The sequence below is a fragment of the Glycine soja genome, chromosome 3, assembly GCF_004193775.1.
Source record: "Glycine soja cultivar W05 chromosome 3, ASM419377v2, whole genome shotgun sequence".
Lineage (NCBI taxonomy): Eukaryota > Viridiplantae > Streptophyta > Magnoliopsida > Fabales > Fabaceae > Glycine > Glycine soja.
In genome coordinates this window covers 45,295,243-45,316,275 of record NC_041004.1, presented here as the reverse complement: position 1 = coordinate 45,316,275, position 21,033 = coordinate 45,295,243, and the positions used below count along the sequence as shown (strand labels likewise).

General features: G+C 32.4%; 2 protein-coding genes and 1 long non-coding RNA gene across 3 annotated transcripts; 1 reads left to right on the top strand and 2 right to left on the bottom strand.

The window, feature by feature from the left end:
- Positions 1–4,563: 4,563 nt before the first annotated feature.
- Positions 4,564–8,263, bottom strand: LOC114407561 (probable protein phosphatase 2C 5). Its single transcript, XM_028370710.1, has 8 exons — positions 7,899–8,263; positions 7,107–7,372; positions 6,392–6,563; positions 6,100–6,317; positions 5,908–6,015; positions 5,680–5,805; positions 5,357–5,592; positions 4,564–5,203 (listed from the first exon to the last, which is right to left on the bottom strand). The coding sequence occupies exons 2-8, from the start codon at positions 7,314–7,316 to the stop codon at positions 4,993–4,995; spliced, it is 1,281 nt and encodes a 426-aa protein (XP_028226511.1). The 5' UTR covers positions 7,317–7,372; positions 7,899–8,263; the 3' UTR covers positions 4,564–4,992.
- A 274-nt stretch (positions 8,264–8,537) lies between these two features.
- On the top strand, positions 8,538–9,442 carry LOC114407562. The gene is made up of 2 exons (XR_003665655.1): positions 8,538–8,926; positions 9,001–9,442. It is a non-coding gene; the product is annotated as an uncharacterized LOC114407562 (long non-coding RNA).
- Positions 9,443–11,178: 1,736 nt separating this feature from the next.
- On the bottom strand, positions 11,179–17,682 carry LOC114407560 (kinesin-like protein KIN-14G). Its single transcript, XM_028370709.1, has 19 exons — positions 17,194–17,682; positions 16,432–16,598; positions 16,179–16,322; positions 15,793–16,026; positions 15,634–15,705; positions 15,343–15,411; positions 15,159–15,236; positions 14,880–15,044; positions 14,708–14,789; positions 14,519–14,614; positions 14,237–14,413; positions 14,032–14,138; positions 13,775–13,950; positions 13,504–13,665; positions 13,084–13,337; positions 12,832–12,995; positions 12,557–12,742; positions 11,772–12,259; positions 11,179–11,646 (listed from the first exon to the last, which is right to left on the bottom strand). The coding sequence occupies exons 1-19, from the start codon at positions 17,306–17,308 to the stop codon at positions 11,523–11,525; spliced, it is 3,060 nt and encodes a 1,019-aa protein (XP_028226510.1). The 5' UTR covers positions 17,309–17,682; the 3' UTR covers positions 11,179–11,522.
- Positions 17,683–21,033: the final 3,351 nt, after the last annotated feature.

Genomic DNA, 21,033 nt, shown 5'->3' with positions numbered 1-21,033 from the left:
AGGTTGCACTAAATCACTTTTATTAGTAACAATAAGCAGACAAGGAGCTGCGTTAAACAGATATTGTTTACTATTACTACAATTAGAGTGTAAGCGGACGCAATGAAATTGTGACATTAACATTAAGAAATTCCACGCTTGTTAAGATATCTGAGTTAAAAAAATGCTGTAGACTGTAGTGGATTACAGATTTGTCAGGTGGTCGACCAAGATTCGTTCTTAAAGAATATAAGACGATACTTGATAATATTTGTTGAAGATAACGCACCAATAGTACTATGGGGTACGGCCACGTACGTCTTCAACATAGAAGCAGAACATTGTTTAGCTAAATTTTAAAATCCTTAATATCCAATTTAGAAACTTAAGCAATTTGTCATTTCGTACTTTAGTACTGCTACAAACAGCTAATTATTAGAAGACTAGTTCTGGAAATGGGAGCACCTTAAAGAGGCAAGTTGCACTCCATAGTGGGTCTGGTGTGCCATTTAACTCAAAACACTCGCAATCATAATTGACTAAAATATTTCATGTACTTGCAAGTGATTATGATTTAAACATTTAATTAAATTCGGAACCAGTGTATACGCAACATTTCTAATAACTATCCTTGAAAGGTTCAATGTTATATATATATTACAGCCTGCGTTTCTAAATGATACTAACCGAGTTGATCGTGAATCAATTGTGTTTGATGAATCTCCATTACGGGAAAGATATATATAAACATACAAATTTTATATTATCATTAGGCTAAAATGTATTTTTTTTCTTAATTTTTTTAAATTTATAATTTTATTTTTTGTATTTTTTAATTGAGATATTTTGTCTCTCACTTTTAAAAATTCATAATTTTAGTCTTCATATTTTTTAATTGAGACATTTCGTCTTCTTTTTTAAAAATTCTATAATTTTAATTTCTTTTTTCAATTTTAGATTTGATTATGTACTTTTTAATTATTTTTTAATAAAATTGTTAGCAATTAATGAATTTTAAAAAATATTTATCAAGTGAATAATAAACATGTCAATCAATATTTACATAATACATGAATTAATTCTTGAAATTGGTAGCAATAACTAAAATTATGAATTTTTTAAAAGTGGGAGACAATATGTCTCATTTAAAAATAAGGGACTAAAATTATTAAAATTTTAAAAATAAAAAATTAAATTCTCAATTGAAAAATAAAAAATTAAAGTGTTATATTTAAAAAAATAGAGGAACAAAAATTATAATTTTATAGCCTTACAATTAATTATTCCAAATCCTAATTCAACATGTCTTTCTTTATTTCCTTCTTAATTATTATAAGAATGAAACTAATAACTTTTATCCTTCCAGCCACTATTTTTATTTGATGCATCATATATTTGATTAACTATGTTGATTTTTTTTTTTTGTAAAAAATAGTAAGTTTGAAAATTTATGTAAATGTGAACTAAATCTTCCTAGCTAGTTCCATATTCAAACAAAGATGGTAGCCTTTCTACTCTTTCTACAAACTAGTCTTGGTCTAGTAATCAATGCATCAACCTTTAGTGCTTGTTCGAATTGTGGAGACTATAGGTACAAAGTCTATTGCAATGATGGAAACTTAAGAGTTCTTGTCAGCAACAGGGACTTACTATAAGATCCTTAGAATTGAGCCAAGTTCTAACAAGCTTGTCATCAGCACACCTCCTATACTGAAAAACACTTGTTATTCTTCTGATCTCTTTATGGGAGGCTTGTTGCTTGATGAAAGCTTGCCCTTCAATATATCTACACAAAACACAGTCATGCTGTTTAATTGCTCTGATAATATCCTTCAGTCTCCATTGAGTTGTTCTTCAAATAGTATTTGCCGGCAATTTCTAGAATTTGCAGATTCAACAGTTGAATCGTGTGATATATAACACCTTAATGTTTATGCATGCAATTTTTTTATAAATTAAATATTCATAAATATGTAATTTTATAATTAACATTTACTTATATTTATAAAAAATGGTTTGTACCATCAAATGTAGCTGATTTATGAAATGTTAAATATTTTTTAAATTACATGGAATTTTATTTATTTGATCTACTTAATATGAACTCTTAAAATTTTATAGGACTTAGTTCGTAAAAAAATTGTATTAATCACTTTTAGGAGAAAGAGCTTAATTTGTTAACATTAGCATTTAGAGTTAATTCCATCTCTTTTACAAAACATCACCTAAACTAAATATTTAATATTAATTGTGTTATGTGCTAACACATTTAAATTATTAATTTTTTTTAATCTAGAACGATCATTACAACTTTTCTTACAGAGTATGCGTATCTTGTTCTTTAAGTTGACATTTTTACTGAACCACTTGTGCGATAAATATACTGATAATTTATATTGTTTAATAATTTCCCCTTTTCACACCAATTTTATATTACTTCCGTACAATTTATTTATTTACCATGCATGTTTTATTCTGCAGGTAATTAAACTAATTAGTATTTTTCTCAATTATAATAATATATAAAATGTCAAAATTATAAATGAGAAAAATAAAAAAGATAAAAATTACAAACAATTTTAATAAAAATAAGAAAATTAATTGTTTTAAATTTATGTAGTATAGTACAGATAAAAAAATAATAATGAAAGTATAATTTAAAAAGATGAAGGTTAAGAGCTAAAGTCCCCCTTATTCCACTCTACATCCCTCCCGTGAGTGAATGGAGACGAGATTTAGTTAACATTATAGCTATTAATTAATCATGAAGACTTTTATGACTTTAGCTGTCAACTTCTTATTTGAGTTTAAATTTTATTCATTTAATTAGCCAATTTCATTGGAGCTTTGGATTAATTTATCAAATTTGTGCTATATATATAATGGGGGAAATTATGGGTAGATCCTGTAGTGGATTACAGATTCGACAGGTGGTCGACCAAGATTCTTCTTAAAGAATATTAAGAGGACGCTGTGGGGGTACGGCAATATCTTCTACGTGTGAACCAAAACACTACTTAGCTAAAACTTTAAAGCCCTAATATCCTATTTAGAAACTTAATAGTTTGTCCTTTACAACTTTACTGTTATAAATACTATTATTAATTAGGAGGCCACTTCTGGAAATGGGAGCACCTTAAAGAGGCAAGTTGCACCACATAGTGGGTGTGGTGTGCCATTTTATAATTATATAGATCAAAACACTCATAATCATAGTTGACTAAAATATTTCATGTGATTATACTTTGAACATTTTATTCAATTCCGAACCAAAGTTATATGCAACACCTGTCTTAACAAATATATAATAATAGTATTACAGTCTAGATTTATAAATGATAGTAACCAATTTGAATCAATCCTCGTATCATTTGTGTTTGATAAAAACTCCATTACAGGTAAGATGTGTAACGATAAGAATCGAGCATTGATATTTGGCCACCCCAAAATTGGGATGAAAAAATGACAGAAATAGGGAGAAAAGAAAAAAAATGATAGATGTGATTGGTAATAATATGATGAAAAAGAGAAAAATGGTATAGAAAGAATTGTGACTTTTATAAAATAAATAATAAAAAACTATGTACAAAATAGAGTGACTTTAAAATTATTTACATGTGATAAATGTTTGTTACTTAAAATAACATAAAATGTCATCTTAAATAAAGTCTTTATTTTTTTACATCGATTATATTTTAATTTATGTAAAAAAAACACAAAATATTTTCTAGAGTGTAGACCTAGACTGAGAAAAGAGAGGGAGGGGTAGTCACAAAGAGTAAAATACATCCAACAACTATGTATTATTAATTTTTTATAGAAAATATTTATAGTTTGATGTTTCAATATATTAAATTATATTAATAATCAATCAAAATACATAATGTCTTTTTTATATGTTCAAAAAATAATCAATAATTATTAATTTTAACAATTTTATTTTCAATGTATACTAACAAGTATTCAATACAAAATTTATCTTCAAATTTCATTGAAGAAATTCAAGTATTAATTAAAAAAAGTGAAAAAAATTGAATAAATGATTAAAGAGAAAAAATTAATTTGATATGGTAGCTTAGAAAACAAGTCTTAAAATATAACAAGATACATAGTCAAGTGAGAGAAAAAAACGTATAAAGATTTTTATGTTGTTAAATACAGTATTGTTATTTATCAAAACAAAAATATTATTATTTAAAAAATTGAAAATTAATTTTTGAAATGCATTAAATGAATTTAAAAAATAAATTAATTTTCGGAATGTGTTTAATATTTTCCAAAAATTAATTCCGAGACATCTACGAATTCAAAAAATAAAACTGAAGAAAGTAACTTGTGAGAAAATAACTTAACACCTAAAAAAACACTTTTTGTAACCAAATAAACGATCCTTGGCATCAAATTACAGTACGGTCATCAATAAAGCAAATTTCTCCATTTTTTCTTCAAAGACTATAAAGTAAAGTATAAACTCAACACTTCCAAGCAAGTACTATTATTATTTTTAAAAGTTTTCACTGTTTTACAACCACGTGGTTAACCGTTAATCCGTAATTTATCCTACTTCATTAGTGAGAGACAGTGTTCACAAGAATCTTACTCATCGAATTCGGAGGGACATTCGAGACATGTAGTTGTATTTGTATAACAACACAAGTTTAGAAGATACAGATGCATTTGGGCTGTAGCATTGAAGCACTCTCGATAGAGAGGCAGCCACAAAAGCTTCAGTTTACTTACAAATACAAGCCGTTAGCAGATTCCACTAGAATTTTTATCTACCAGACACAACTTTCTTGTTTGTTCTGTCAGCCAGTCCTACAGCTGAGCACAAGCCAGAGTCAAACTTGCAGCAACCTCCAAAACAGCTACTAAGCCTACCTCAATTCTCAACCTCATTTCTTACACGTCTATGACAATAACCACCGAAAATGTAAAATCAAGCATGCTCACACTGCCAGGGTAAAATTATACTAATATTTACTATGTTACTACTGTAATACTAGATAATTACTATGCTGTAATGGAGGCTCTGCTAGGCCTTTTTCCTTCCATGGCATCTTTCTTCTTCTGACAGTTTGTGCAGAGGAATGGACTAGATGCTGGAGAGAAAAAAGGCCCAGAGTTCACTGATAAACCATCATCACCAGGGGGTTGGTCCACTTGGCAAACCGCACAACGGAAAATACCAGAATTTTTATTAAGCGGAAAATCCTTACCTAGCCTGCATTTTAAGAAAATACAGAATTTTAAAAAATTTCCCAAGCATATACACCCAAATGCAAAAATAAAAAATAAAATTCCAGTCACTTGTTCAATTAAGTTGCTATTACATTTCAAGACATAGCATGCAGGCAGGTAAAGGCTCAAAACTCACCTTTCGGTAAGCATTGCAGAACCCTCTTCAAATAACTCCTCCACAACACCAACTGCAGAAAGCTTATTGGTAGCTTTGTTCACAGAGTTCTCAGATTTCTTTCCAAAAAATAGAAGCGAAGTTAGCATATTATGTTTCTTTCTTGGAATCGGTGGTAATACAGGGAGGTCCGAAGGAATAATATCTACAACAAGGCAGGTTGTATCATCCTTAAGGCCTCTTGACCTTAGAGCTTCCTGGAAAAATAACGAACAAAACAATGAATGAACAAAATATTGAACATTCATTCCTAGTATGGGAAGAATGCCAGAACTAATCATCACCTTAACCACTAGTTTTGCAGCAAGCTCTGCAGGTAGACCTCGACAAGACTTAGCAGCCATATCGGATGATAAAGCATCCCAAATACCATCAGAAGCTATAATAAGCCTTCCACCAACATTGGAAAGCTGAGAAATCAATAGACAAATGTTTACAAGCAGAGAAACTAAGAACTAAAAGCTTCCACATAAACAGGTCATCAAACAAAAAACATAATAAAACCAGCTCACCTTCACTTGCTTTACATGTGGTATTGGCACAATAAATTCTCCCACATCCGTGTCGCCTATTGATCTGGATAGGCACAATCCACCTGGCCAGCAGCGAAGAGGCCCAACCTATAAACATAACGCAAACCAAAACTACTAAGTTTAAACAATCTTTATTAGAAAGCATGAGCGCAAAAGGTGATTGCATCATACCTCATTGCCTCCAAATACATTGAGTCTTCCTACTTCACCACCGCTGGCAGTAACACGCTCCCTCTCTTCTGCATTCTCTTCCAGTCTGTGATCAACTGTCAAGAGAGAAACTACACCTCCCTGAGTATCTGATATGCAGCGGGAATCCCCAACAGATGCAACAGTGACAGTCCATCCATCAACCAAAACAAATGTAGCTGTTGTTCCAGAAGTTTCCCCTGCATATGAAATGAAAACATCAGCTTAATCATGCACAGAAGTCTGAGGCAAGCAAATAATATTTTGTTTGTACCCTTTTGCTGAAACTCTATGTCAGTCTTCACAAAACCAACAACCAGAGCACGAGGAAGAGCCTGAAGCCAAGCATCCCTGCTAATATCTTGTGGTATTGCACTCAAAACATTACTTAGCAAGTTTTCCTTTGCAAAAATAGCAGCTGATATACCGTTATGCCCATCAAAGACCTGGCAATCAAGAATTCCTTATGAATATCATCATAACCATTGTCGGAATAAATTAGCACTCCATTTGATCACTGAGAAATGTAACAAAGAGAAAAATAATGCACTTCAATTTCCATTGGAAACCTACTAACCCTGAGAAACCACCATGCAAAACCAACTACCAACTCAGTCTTAGGCCTTGGTTAGATAAATTTCTTCATAACCACTTATAAAAGAAAGAAAAAAAAAGCAAAATGAATCAAAAGTCTTTTATAAGTTAAAATCAACTTATGAACCTCAGAAAGTTAATTGAAAGAACTGCTATAAAGTTTGAACTGCATAAGTTGATTTTAATTCAAGAGGAAAGTTTAATTTATTTTACCTACTTTTCTTCTTCTCCTACAAGTCATGAAAAAATTTATCTACACAGGACCTTAGATTTAGGCTATATTCTCATTTCCTAATAATATTCAAATTTTCTTTCAGACAGTTCCCTAAAGTCTAATAAAACGATATTAGTCAACTTATGTAAATATAGGTGCAATCAAAGAAGACAAATAATACCGCAAAGACAGAAAAAGCCGTTGATGCATCCCCAGGAACCCTGAGGCAATCTGTCTTGATCAGAAAGTAATCTTCTCCTTTCTTGGCCAATCCAGATTGTCCATACTTCACAAAAGGTTTTTCAACTTTTCCATTTCGAAGCTCACGGCCAATCAGAGTCCCCAATGGAACCGGCGCTGACTTCGCCCTCGATAATTCAATCCTACTCATCTTATCTCAGTTCAGAATTCAACATTTCCAGAACCGCAGCAGCGAACAAAATATACCTATTCGAAGAAAAAATAATAAAAATCCAAAAGACTGGCTGTCATTTACTAGATCTACGTGTGACACATCAATCGACATGATTTATTTATTTATATCTAAAATAAGATCTAGAATGAAGTTAAGCTAGAAGAACGGATCGTATAAGCATTACCGTGAAACAAACCAAAGCCTAAGTTTCAGACACAAAAAAAAAATTAAAAAAAAATCAAAGCTACTTAAATAATGGAAAGTGAAATATCAAAATCAGATAAAATCATCACCAAAAGGAATTAATTACGAGCCAATGTATCAACTAAATTGTGATTACGAAATGTAGTGCAACTAAATTGTGATTACGATAATGTAGTTCAAAGAGAAAGAACGAATTATTGAAATTTACTCGTCATTCAGGTAAAATTAAGGTGGGCAAAAGAGAGAGAAAAAAATTCACACAAAGCATAGAACAATTGAATCGAGAAATGGAAAATTGAGGAAAAGCTAAAGTGAGGTGAAAATGCAGTAGATTGAGGAGCGAGAATGAAGTACATTGCACATCGGAAAAAGCAGGGGCACTAGCGGTCCGATTGTGGAAGCGGTGGAGACGGCATTTTGGGAGGAAGAGAGGTTGAGATCAAATGACGATAAACCCTAGAGAAGAGAAGTGGCAGTGACGGAGAAAAAGAGAGCGTTGCTTTGCTGCGTGACTGTGATTTGATTGGTAGAGAGACAACGCGCAAAAAGGAGGTCCTTTTTGGTTTTTCGGTTACAGGAAGGAATCCTCATAATGACCTTTTTGTCCTAATCTTCCTTGTAAATTGTAACACGCGGAACGAAAGGGTGGAGGTAATCCTGTTTTTTTGACAATTGCACACCCAACTTCCCTTTAAAAATAAATAAATAAATTACCCAAATTCGTTTTCACCGTGTTACATGTTGAAATTATTTGTTGGTTTTGTTAACTGACTAAAATATGCTGAAATTTTATGTAAGTAATTTGAAATTTGTCTCAACTTGGATGATCCTAACTAATATTTGCAACAAAATTCTTAAAATCGTTGTTTGAAAAAATTTAAAATATATATTTTTATAAAAGTATAATGAGTAAACCTCAACTTGGTCACTAAACTTGGACGGCTTCTTGCGTGGGATACCCCTAATGGGACAGCACGGTACAAATACTATTTTGAAATGACTTGAACATACGTGAGTCAATTAAACCGTTAGATTTTCAGATAAACGTGAGGGTATGTAGAACTGTGTACACAGTAGGTTTTTTTTTTTTCTCTCCTTCACAGAATACCCTTGAGTCATCGTTCATCTTCCCCGTCTCCTTCCCTACCACAACCACCATGAAACCTGCAACAAAAAAAGAAGCCAACATAACCATCACTGTTCTACGCCACCACGCACACGTCTCTCCCTCTCCCTCACTCGCTGCCTGTCTTATTCTCAAACATCGCCGCACTGTTCCGCGCATCGTGCCAAACCAACTCCTCCGCGGCCCCCAGCCTTCAAGCCACCGTGAAGAGCACGGCGATGACAAATTTAACGAATGAAAACATGGGTTTCTTAAGGTGCGGTTCCATATCTGGCGATTCTTGAGTTTTTTCTGTGATGGGTTCTGACGGATCTGAGGTTTTGCAATCAGATCTGATTGCGCCTGAGAGACAGCAACATTCGCGGAAGAAGACGACGTCGATGGTCACGGTTAACGTCGGTAGCTACGATAGGTTCCCGAGCGCGGCGTTAAACCAACTCCTCGCCGTGCCAAGCTTTCAAGCCACCGCGAAAGGCTTTGTTGCCGCTGCGTTCGCGAATGACAAGTGGACGTTCAGATCTACGTTTTCTCAAGTGGGCATTGGCGAATGACATGCGTTCAGATTTGGGTTTTCTCAAGTGGGCGTTCTTGATTTTTTTTTTCTTTTCCATTTTTGATTATTGTGCTATGGTTAAGCACCCTATCCAACTACAGTATCACTTCCCCACACCTGTCTTACGGTTGTGATGCTTTACCAATTTAAATTCAAATGGACAAATACACATTAATTTTAGAGTTGGAAAAGAAACTAAAAAGAATTCATTAAGGTCAAGGGTGATTTTTAGTTGTTAGTATTAAATTTTTAAAAAATAACAACAGATTTTAGTTTTAGTTTCAAAATAATTTAAAATTAATTTTGAATTAATTTCAAATAAACTTATTTTAAAAGTTTCATATGATGTTAAAATTAGTTTAATAGTATTCTTGTGTGATGGTAACGACAATGATGATGTTGGTAATGTCAATAGCAATAATGACAATAAAGATTGTAGTCGCAATGACGACGGTGATGGTGGTAGAGGTGGCATTGGTGGTGACGGCAATACAAATGGTGGTGGTGACAACATTTGTGATATTAGTGGCGATGGTGACTACGTTGTTGGTGATGGTTGTAGTAATGTTGGTGGTGACAATGACGATGGTGGGATGGTGGTGGTATAGATATTGGTGGTGGTAGCAAGTAACGACAATGAGGTAATGGTGGTGGTGGTTATGGTGGCGGTGACGAAAGTGATGTTATTGGTAGTGGTGGTGGTGACAATAATATTGATAGTAGTGGTGGCGGCGACATTGATAGTGTTGGTGGTGGTAACAACGTTAATGGTGATAATGATATCAATGGCAGTTGATAGTGACGTTATTGGTGGTGGTGGTGGTTGCGACGACATTGGTGTTGATTGTGGTATCGATAATGGAGGGGGTGGTGGTTGCGACGACATTGATAGTGATTGTCGTGACAATGATGACGGTGACAATAATGTTGTTGGTGCTGATAATGTTGGTCAGGATGGTGGTATGGGTACTTATGGCTGCGGTGGTGATAGCCCGTTATGACAATATAGTGATGACAATGACAAATATGTATTGACTAATGTGAAGGATACAATTCAGGAAAAAAGAGAAGAAGGAAGAAATACATATTCAAGGATTTTCTTAAAAAAATAATTATGAAATTCAAGGACTAATATGACTGCGAATGGCAAATTTAAGGACCAATAGGATAACATATATCAAAATCTGGGACTAAATTAAAGTTTTGCAACTTCTTACATCTACCCTTAAATTCTTCCAAAAAGTCCATACAGATGAATTGTACAAACATGTCATGTGGAGTATACCAATTGTGTCATGTTTGTACCACTTGGGATGCTTTGTTAAAGTTAAAATAAAAAACTTAACGAAGGAATAATTTGAATGACACGTTATAGGCTTAAGGATATTATTTTTCCATTTTTAAAATTTAGTGTCTAAAATAACAGTGTTTACCATATTCAAGAACCAAGTTGGGAGTATACTCAAAATATAATATTTAATACTAGATTTACATTGATAATTAATTAAAACATCATTTTTAGTATAACTTTTAACATTGTGAAAAAATCACAAGTAAACAATGTTAACTAATATCATTATGATATTCATAGCAACTCTAGTTTATAATTACCAATTTATCATAATTTTAATAGATTTACATTCTCACTTAACCATTCATGAGATAAATTTAATCGATAATTCATATATTGTTTAATCATTTTCCTTTTTCACACCATACAAACATAATATAGACTATGTTCAGATAATATATAAGAATCAATTTTATCCCACAAAATTATGATGATACTTAAAAAAAATATAAGCAACGATGTTTGTTTTACCTTTATTATAAAAAAAAAAAAACGGATTATCTATCACCATGAAATTAATCCAAACACATTAGCAATGTTCCAGAGGACAACCAATTTAAGCACATGAACTGAGGCAATTGGTTTCATATATGCCCCAACAAAATGTAGAAAAACCTCTTTTGCTCAATTCCTCCTCAAAATTATAGATACAAAAGGAGAAAAAAAATACTAAGCTATTATCTTAGCTCTCTTAATATACACTTACATCAATTTGGTCTAGTACTAAAGAGTTGCGACATAAAAATGATTTTTCTGTCAAACTCGATAACAATAATCTTAAATCAATTTAATGTATTTCTTAATCTTTAGAAGATCAATTTGATGTCATAAATATTTAAAGAAGAAAATCCATGCCAAGTAGTATATCTTTAATGTTGATTTAGCCAGGTAAAAATGTTATCGATGGTAGTGAAGCAACAAAATCAGGAAAGCCTTGGAAGAGCATTCTCACTTGGCATTCACAATCCTTCTCTTCACATCAATAGACACTGGATTTTTTCTTGCTGGAGTAACTAGGGTGGGTTGTTTCCTCGATGGCACAGGAATAGGAATTAATGATGGGATCATGCTCCTATTTGCATAGAAGGTTGTAGGAGAGACAAAAGGAAAAAGAAAAAAACAATAGTTAATATCTTTGAGAAGCTTATATGCAACATAAAGTAACTAACATATACTCTAATTAAGAGGGTCAATTACCTGGCTTCTAGGCTCTTTGTTGGTCTGAGATTAATTGGTTTCTTCCTTGCTTTAATGCCTAGTCCGCTTGAAACGGTGATTGGTTTAGGTATATGTGCTGGCCAATGTAAGTCTGATTCTGCAGAATCACTAGTTGCAATCTCAAGCTCATCAGATTCATATGTGGTGGACATATCAAACAATTCTTGGTTATCCTTTCTATGCAAGGAGTGGTCCAGGCATATTTTAGAAGGCTCTGAGAGAAAGGTTGGACTTGACATTGGAGAAGATTGTTTGCTTTCTGCTTCCCACTGCCCCACGAGACTATCATCACTAGTTAAGCTGTCATTTCTGTTTATCGAAATTTTATCAACCCAATCCCCAGAAATTGATTCTTTGTCTTCTTCCTTTCCATGACTTCTAACAGGTGGCCACGGCGATGAGTTCTTACGCATGTCATGGAGATCTAGGCTTCGTCTTTTCAACTTTGATGCAGCATTTTTCTTGCCCTACAAGAAAACATTATACATGTATGTCAATGATTAATTTATATTATTACTTAGTAGTATCAATGTATTATACATCATACATTACGCATGTCTAGTGTATTTTCAAATTACTTTGACCGAGAAATTGTTATGTGGTACAGGACCACTTAACCAATCTTCACCTAACATCTTACTAATTCTTTTTCGTAAATTGAAAAATTGGTTACAAGTTAGGTAGAGATTGATTGACATCATATGATTTGGATCGTCTAATAATTGATCATTTGAAGGGATTTAGGTAAATAGCATGTTACTTACATCCAGGCTACTAGAATCATCTTTTGGTAACTTACGGGCACCACCTATCAAACTACGTTCCATAGGAGGAGAAGATGCGTATGATTTCAATTTGGGTATTTCATGGCTGCTACTATTGACAAATTGTTGGAAGTGTTCTGCTTCTCCTCCCTCTTTTCTCGCTAAGGCTGCCTTCAAACTAGCAATCTGGCAAACATGATAGTACAAAAATACTCAAACACACTGAACACTGTATTTTAAGATACAACGATACAACAATAAATAAATGTAAGAACCTGTTCTTTAAGGTCTTTCACATCTAAGTTATCTTTATTAACTCGCGCAGCACCGAGTTCAACAGTGGAGACTCGTTCAGCGAATTTGAGTGTGCTAAGTGTTTCTCCCAGAGCTTCTGGCTCCGGACTTATATGGACAAACATGAGAGTCTTTGCTTGCCCTCCTGAGATATAGAAAGCACTTCACTAATAACCAAAAGGAGAAAAACCTATGCAGTTTGTGGTCAAAGAAACATTTAAGAAACATCATACCAAGAGAATCCTGAAGCAGCTGAGTAAGTTTGCTGTTCCTGTAAGGAACATGTGCATTCTTTTGGGCAAGGGAAGAAATGACATCTCCCAAGGCAGAAAGTGACTTGTTAATATGTTGAGCCTCCTTCATTCTATCCCCTGTGGCCTCAGTTTTATCAGCTCTTTCACTTCCTGCCAGGTCAACTAGATGCATACTACCACGAATAGTACTTCCTGATGTCAGGTTCTTTCCTTGAACATGAACTGTTAGGCAGCTGGAATAATATACCATACTAGTTAGTAATATAGTACCAAATAATATGATGATATAAGTGAGGTCACTGCACTAGTTTTGTGATTAACTTAGAAATTAGAATAGTACTTGAATGTGTACATACGTTGAAGTCTAAAACTAACCACCACAATCATGGAATTAATTACCTGTGAGAGCGACTACTATGATCATTCATGGCGGTAGAACCAACAGAGCGATTCTTATGTCCCAAGTTCATCAAATTTATGACATCAGAAGTGCATGAAACCGGAACAAGGCTGGCATCTGGCACGTTGATTCCATTATGGGAACTGTTGCGAATTTCTAATGTATGCAGGTGTTAAGGATTACATTAAGGGACAAGAGAATCAACAATCGAACATTGCATTTAGATAACACTATTAGTCTACTTTAGTTTATATTACAGAGAAAGGATATCTTTTAGCACCATCTGTAGTTAGTAGGTCCCTGACTTGCTCATTGTAAATCTCAAGCATCTGAACAGAGATTTCATAAGAAATGGTGTCTTTCCTCTGCTCCGAGAGATAGAAAAGATCTTTCAGCGCACGGTAGTTAACACCTATAGTTTCCTCGTTAAGGTCATCTGGTCCAGACTGCATCAATACATAGTTGCATTAACTAATGAAGTTGTTTACAAGTGAGAGGGTATAAACAAGGTTGTTTAAATATGTTACCATAGTGAATGTTTTTCCTGATCCTGTTTGACCATAGGCAAATATGCAGACATTGTAACCATCCAGAACCGAACGAATTAGAGGTTGTGTGTCTGCGAAAACTTCCCCTGCAAGCAAACCGTAAAGATCAACAATGATGAAAATTGAAAACACACTGAGTAGCAACCGTTTTAAAGGAAGGACAAACCAAGAGTCTAAGACCAACCTTGGGTTGCAGAAGGACCAAATGCTCTATTGAAATTAAATGTTTTTTTCCCCTCTTTGCCGTATTTGGAAGGTGTTATGATCGAGATACTTCCCTCTTCCACGTTATCAACTGAGCTATAATGGCTTGGTTGCCCACCTAAGAAGGGCCGAACTCTACAGTACACCCTAATATTTCCTACCAACATGCAAAAAATTTGGTCATTCACTCATTTAGAGCATGAACAACCAAGGAGCAAAACTATAGATTTAAACATAAAAACCCTTCAGCATTAGAATTCACCTTTCAAATCCTGCACTAGATTGTATAGCTTGCGGTTTTCGTCAAGAACTTTATGATATCCTGAAGCAGCAGAAGCTAGGCTATGCAGGTGCTTACCTATTATGGTTGCAAAGCAAGTAGATTAGATAATTGATTTTTTTTTTGTCAAATATTGACTTGGAGGATTTTTTTTTTCGTTATTAAACTTACTTAGATTAATTATCTCTTTCTGATGTTCATTTTGCATGAATTGCATTCCTAATTTTGTTTGATGGACGATGCTTTTCAATTCCTGGAGAAACGTTAACATCAAATTAGTTAGTTTACCTCGTTAATTCCTGAACAATGTCAAAATCAGATTTTGGTATATGTTGAAAATTACCTGGATGCTTCGATTCTGCGTTTCGACTATATTTTGTTGCTTCAAAATCGAAATCTGGCGGCTTGAATCTTCATGCTCAATGTACTTCTCTTCATAACTTTCCTCTTGGTTATCATGTATGTTTTGCCCATCTTGTTCATCCTGTTCATCTTCCTTTTCTTCCAACTAAATAATCCCTCAGACAAAAAAAGTCAAGCAGTTGAGATTGTGATTATGATCAATCTAAACACATTCATTTACACTTGCATTACGGAAGTATTTCTGGAATTTGAATTGTACCCTTTCATTAATAGAAGCAGCTTCTGAAATTGAACATTCTGTTCCAGATGGTGCCTTATCTTCTTGAGTTATCTTCCACTGCCATAGTTAAAATTTTGACATTAAACTCACTAAGGTTAAGTAATATGAATTATTTTGTCTCCAGGTATGAAATTGAACATTGCTAGAAGAGAGAGACACAAACCATTTCATGTTGAATTTTCATGTGATGCTCAAATTCCTCCATGACTTTGCTTAACAGGGATTCGACTACCTGTTATAACAAAAGATGTCATAAATTAGTGAAAGAGGTATGAAACCAAAGAAAAAAGAAAAAATCTCATTGAAGAAAATTGATGTTAGATACATAATAGTGTAATGTACTTTTATTATCACTCAAAAAAAATACTTCTCGGGATAGTAAGTTGTTTCTTCCGAATCTAATGTATATAGTTGAGGATGGGGATATGTCTATTTAAAAATTAATAGGCCTTACAGTGGGAATTTCTTCTGGCTTCTTGTCAGACAAATATTGACGAACTAGTGAATTTAAGGAAGATACAGAACCCTGCAGATACCAATTCGAAAGGCTTAGCCATATGAGCCTCACCATCTTGACAAAAAGTAAAAAATTATAAACAATAAAGCTCCTAACCCTTTCACTTAGATCATGCCCGGGATCACTCATATAACCATCTCTGTCCCCTGATGTCATAGTCCACATAGACTTCATGAATGGTTCCGAGTTTTTCCTCAAAAGTGTTTTACCAGAGGTAGGTGGCTTCGCAACCCTGCTATATTTCGACAACCCATTTCCTCCTCGAAGTTTCCTTTCAGCATGGGCTTTGAGCTCTAAAACACAATTCACTATCCTTGAAGATTTTCCTCCCTGTAAATACCACACATGGAAGGAAAACCAAAAAAAAAATATTAAAGCCAAAAAACAATTACTTTATAATAACAATTTCAATGACATTGATCTCAATCTAATGAGTCCATCAAAGTGCTAAATAGAAAGTTCTAAGTCTTGTCAATAATCACCTGTTCCAAATCAGAAGCTTCAAAGGAAGGAAGCCCCATTTCCTCTACAGCCACAAGAAAATTCCTTACATTTTCAAAGTATTGATACACAGACAATGCTGCTCCATCAGGAATAATAACAGAATCACAGGGGCCTTCAACTACCTAACAAGTAACAGCATAGGTCCAATAAATGTCAAAGGAAAGTAAATACTTAAGGAGACAAGACAACATAAAGCCAAAAAACAAATACATAAATATAATACAATATTACCTTTGGCACTGCTCCAGGTTGAATTTTGTTAAGAACATTGCATAGGATAATCCCACTACGCAATCCAATCCTGAAGTCTTCTTCAGAAGGCTCGGCCGGCAAGTCTTTCCCTCCAACAACTCCAACTGTCTTCCGCAACCAACCGGCGGCTTCATACCTTCTCAAGGCTGCAACACGAGACACACGTAATCCATGTTATTCTTTCTTGAAGATCGTTCAAATTTTCAATGTTTCATGCAATTATTTAATGGACAAATCTTCCATGCAATTCTTTTAGTGCTTTTGGTGTTGTTCTTCGATCATAATTGGAGTTTGATTTGAGAACAACACTAAAAGCTTTAAGAAACTGCATCTAAGTTTTGTCCATTATAAATTTGTCTCTTTTTTTATTTTATAACGGTGTATTCCTCCTCCCACCGGATCAATTAATTTTTGGGATAAAGTGATATTTCTGATTGTCATTCCATGTCCAAATCAGCGATCAAATCTCAGACCTTAGTTAAGACACCCAAGTATTGAATCACTTTTGTCAACAATTTTTGGTTATATAAATTTGTCTTTCCATCATTCAAGAAACAATCAATATCCTTTGTTGAAGCCAAAAGAATATAGTTTTCAACCAAACAAGTGTCAATTACAGGTTGAAACTCGAAACCAACATTCTTGGCCAAGAAAAAAAAAAGATTAATTTACAAAATGATATTTTGAAAGTAAAAAAATGGAATTGATGAGAAAAGAATGGAGAGAAGGGATGATATATACAAGCTTCTTCAGCTTTTCTTGATGCCAAGTTGACGTCCAATCGACCATCATGTTGTTGAAGAACATCTTCCACCACAGAAGCAAGAGAGAAGGTTAAAACTGGTTCTGTTGCCATAACTTGGCCTCAAGAAACTCAAAAAAAAAAAAAAAAAAAAGACCAAGCTGATGGCAGACCGGAAAATGAATTGAAATTCTATATATTAACCAAAACAAAATAATTCAAAACTCGTATGAAAAAGCCTGAGCCTTGGGGAGAATGATAGAATTCTTAGCTATGAATGAAAAAAGTCTAGCTGAATTCTCAAAGGAAGAGAAAAATGAATGAATCTATAGACACTGTGAATCTGAGAAGAGATTCAAGATGAAGCAGAAGAATAATATCACAAGAGAATGTGAATGAATTGAAGAAAACAAAGAGAAAGAAAATGTCTTCGGAATATTTGATTCTTTCTCTCGCTTTCTCTTGGTTCTCTGGTCTTTCTCCCTCTAGTTTCCTGTTTACATTTACCGGATGATAAAAGACAATACTTTTTAGTTTATATATGCTCTTCAATTTTGTGAAACTTTATCTATTTTCTATCTTTGATTATCCTAATGGCGGTATAACATATTATTATAGACTGAGATTATGTAAATAAATTGTAAAAATTGTTTAAATGAAATAATTGAATATAAAACTATTATTGAATACTGTTTTAATAGATTGAGTAACTTTGACAAATAATAAAATGAATTTCTGAAATAAGTTATAAAATGAGAAACTAATTAAAAACTATTTACAGAAGTAACTATTTCACATTCTTTCTCTTTTTACGGAGACAATTTAGTGCTGAAAACAAATTTAGTTTTAACTATGGGTTTCGTGTCCCCTCCTTCAACCTACGAATGGGAGATATGTCAGTACGATTGTAAATCTGTTTGATGTATGTAGTGTGAAATTTTCTGTATAGATGGACGTGCTTATCTTTAGTTTGTTGTCATAACAAAATTAAATTTATTTTATGAGATAAAAATTTAGGTTCTGAATCTTACAACTGAACCTTTTCCATTTCTTTTATCTGACATGTTTGTCATGAGATGAAACTATATTTAGCAATAAATACTGTACCAATTGATTATACAAGGTCTATATTGGCAGACAAAAAACAAAGTTTAACAATGCACAATTTTTTTCACAGATCATCAGTAACAATAATCTTTAATCCAAGTAATATATTTAATCTATACTTATAAGATTATCTCTGTCGGATTGGGTTACTACAAAGTAAAGAGGTGTATTCTAGAAAATAAAATATACTTACACTAATATATATATATATATATATATATATATATATATATATATATATCATTAATATCTTTCAATATACATTTTATTTATAAATCATTTATTTCATTTGATAAAGAGATATGACATTTTGACAAGACATATCTTATATTGGTGAAAAGATATAACTCTTCAAAGAGTTATTTCTTTTCATAAAAACATAATTCATCCTTTCCTTTATATGAGACCAAATTAACTAATTTATTAAAATTAAAAAAATTAGTTAATTTAGTTAATAACAATAATTTTATCTTAAATTTATATTTTTATAAAATTATTCTTATTATTAATATTCATCTTTCTTTTAATTATTTGTTAATATATTATTTTTCTTTTTTAATAAGGAACATTTTTGTCTAAAAAATTAATATAAAAAATATTATAAATTAAATCTTATAAAAAAGAATAATGATAAATTCAAATTTTAATCTTATAAATAGAAACAAAAATAATGACTACATTTTTATGAAATGATACAACCTTTCATATTTGTATATTTTCATGAATAAATACATGTATTTATGAAAAGATACAACTTATCATTAATTTTGAAAATCTCTTAAATTAATGATTGAAAAATATGATAAATTTAAATACATATATACAAAATTAAAATTTATTACCTTAGATCGAGATGACAAACCCCACTGTATTTGAGTATTTTTTATTTTATCCATTTAAAAAGAATACTCTATTTTCTTTTATCTTTATTCTTCTCGCTTTCTTTTTTTCCTCTCAATTTCATTTTTAACCTAAATATATCATAAAATAGTATCACACAAAACATCTGCAAAGAAGGTAAGCTTACGAGATGCACACTGGAAGCCCATAATTAAAAATTCTTCATCCAATGAGTCAGCAGCTACAACCTAAAAGTAAATAAAACAGAAAAAAGGTCAAACACAAGCTAAGAAAAAACTCTAGAACCATCAATTATCACATAAGTCTGATATTATAATGCTAAATCCAGAATAACAGCATGTCATAAATATATAGCTGGTAGTTATATCTTTCAAACTTTTGAAGGATTAAGAAACATATCATATTAAAAAGGAAAATTCAGCGGCTGGACCAATGGATTTATCCAAAATAATTTCATGCTAAGAATGACAAGTTGACAGCTAGACCCTGTTCAAACCCCATATACAATTATATATCAAATTCCAATTCTTTTTGAAACTGAACAAAGAATTACCGAAAAACATTGACTAAGCAACCACCACGAACTAAATGCATTACAATAATATATGGCTTTTTCCACAAAGGGCCAGCAACAAAATCCCACAGAAAAAATAGATGTTATTCCTTAAGAACAAATAGGTGAACTGAAAAATTGAATTGAAGTGATTTCACGGGAAAAACTCTCACGGGTTTATCATTATCATCACATGAATTCATTAGTCCAGAAGGATTAGAATTCTGCCTTAAAAAGAAAACCAATCCATCATCAGTTTATAAAACAAAACACATACTTGTAAGAACCACATGTGAACTGTAACAAAGGTAACAATCCGTTTCATTATGTGATATAAATAACTGCAGCAATGTTCAAACTCTCTAGCTAAAATAATGATCGGGAAGCTTACATTATAGTATCAATTAAACCTATTATTTAAACAGAGCAATCAATTTGACAAGGGTTTATGAGATGGAAATCATGGGATACATTAATTAAATCAATCAGCCTCGTACAATCTTAAAATAACAGATAAAAAGTAACACTGTTTATCTAATAAAATCCAATAATATCTTAAGCGAGCAAACAAAAAAAGGCAAGACATTCTCTACATGTTTGAAGTCTACCGATTACACCATTTCAAGTTCCAACAAGTAATAATATATTAGTTAAAAGAATCAATAAAAATGAAATTTTCGTTAAAAATATATATTGATTTTTTTATAAGTTAAGAATTTATTAGAATTTAAAAATATATTAAAAATCAAGATAAATTAAAATATGTTGTTAATATTTTTTCAGTTTGTTAGTCATTAATGAACTAGTTAACATTTGGATATATAGACTATATAAGTCCTGCAGTTTTACAAATGTTGCATATATCTTCGATCTAGGGGTAGGTCTGAACACTCCAAAGTCCAAACCAGTAGGGGCATGGCTAAGGCTAAGTGTGGAAAAGAAAACAAAGTTACTGAAACGGCTGAGGATCATCAATTAATAATGAAATATGTTTTGACTGTTTTGGTGTCATTGTTATTTTAATTTGAAGAACCTATTTTGTTTGCTTTGATTTGATAATCATCAATTTGAAGAACCTATATAAAATTATCTGCTTTGATTTTTATTTTTATATTTTTTAAGGAAGAAGCCTGAGTTCCATATAAAAAATTATTAATAATATCTTCGAAAAGAATATATTAGTCATTACCTAATCAATGTTTTTGTCAACAATTGGTTAGAGCACCCGTTTAAGTTCGACTTTCAACGAAAGCATTCATTTCTTCATTTCCTTTTTATTTGATACTCATCCCTCATTCTTTATAGAACTGTATGTATG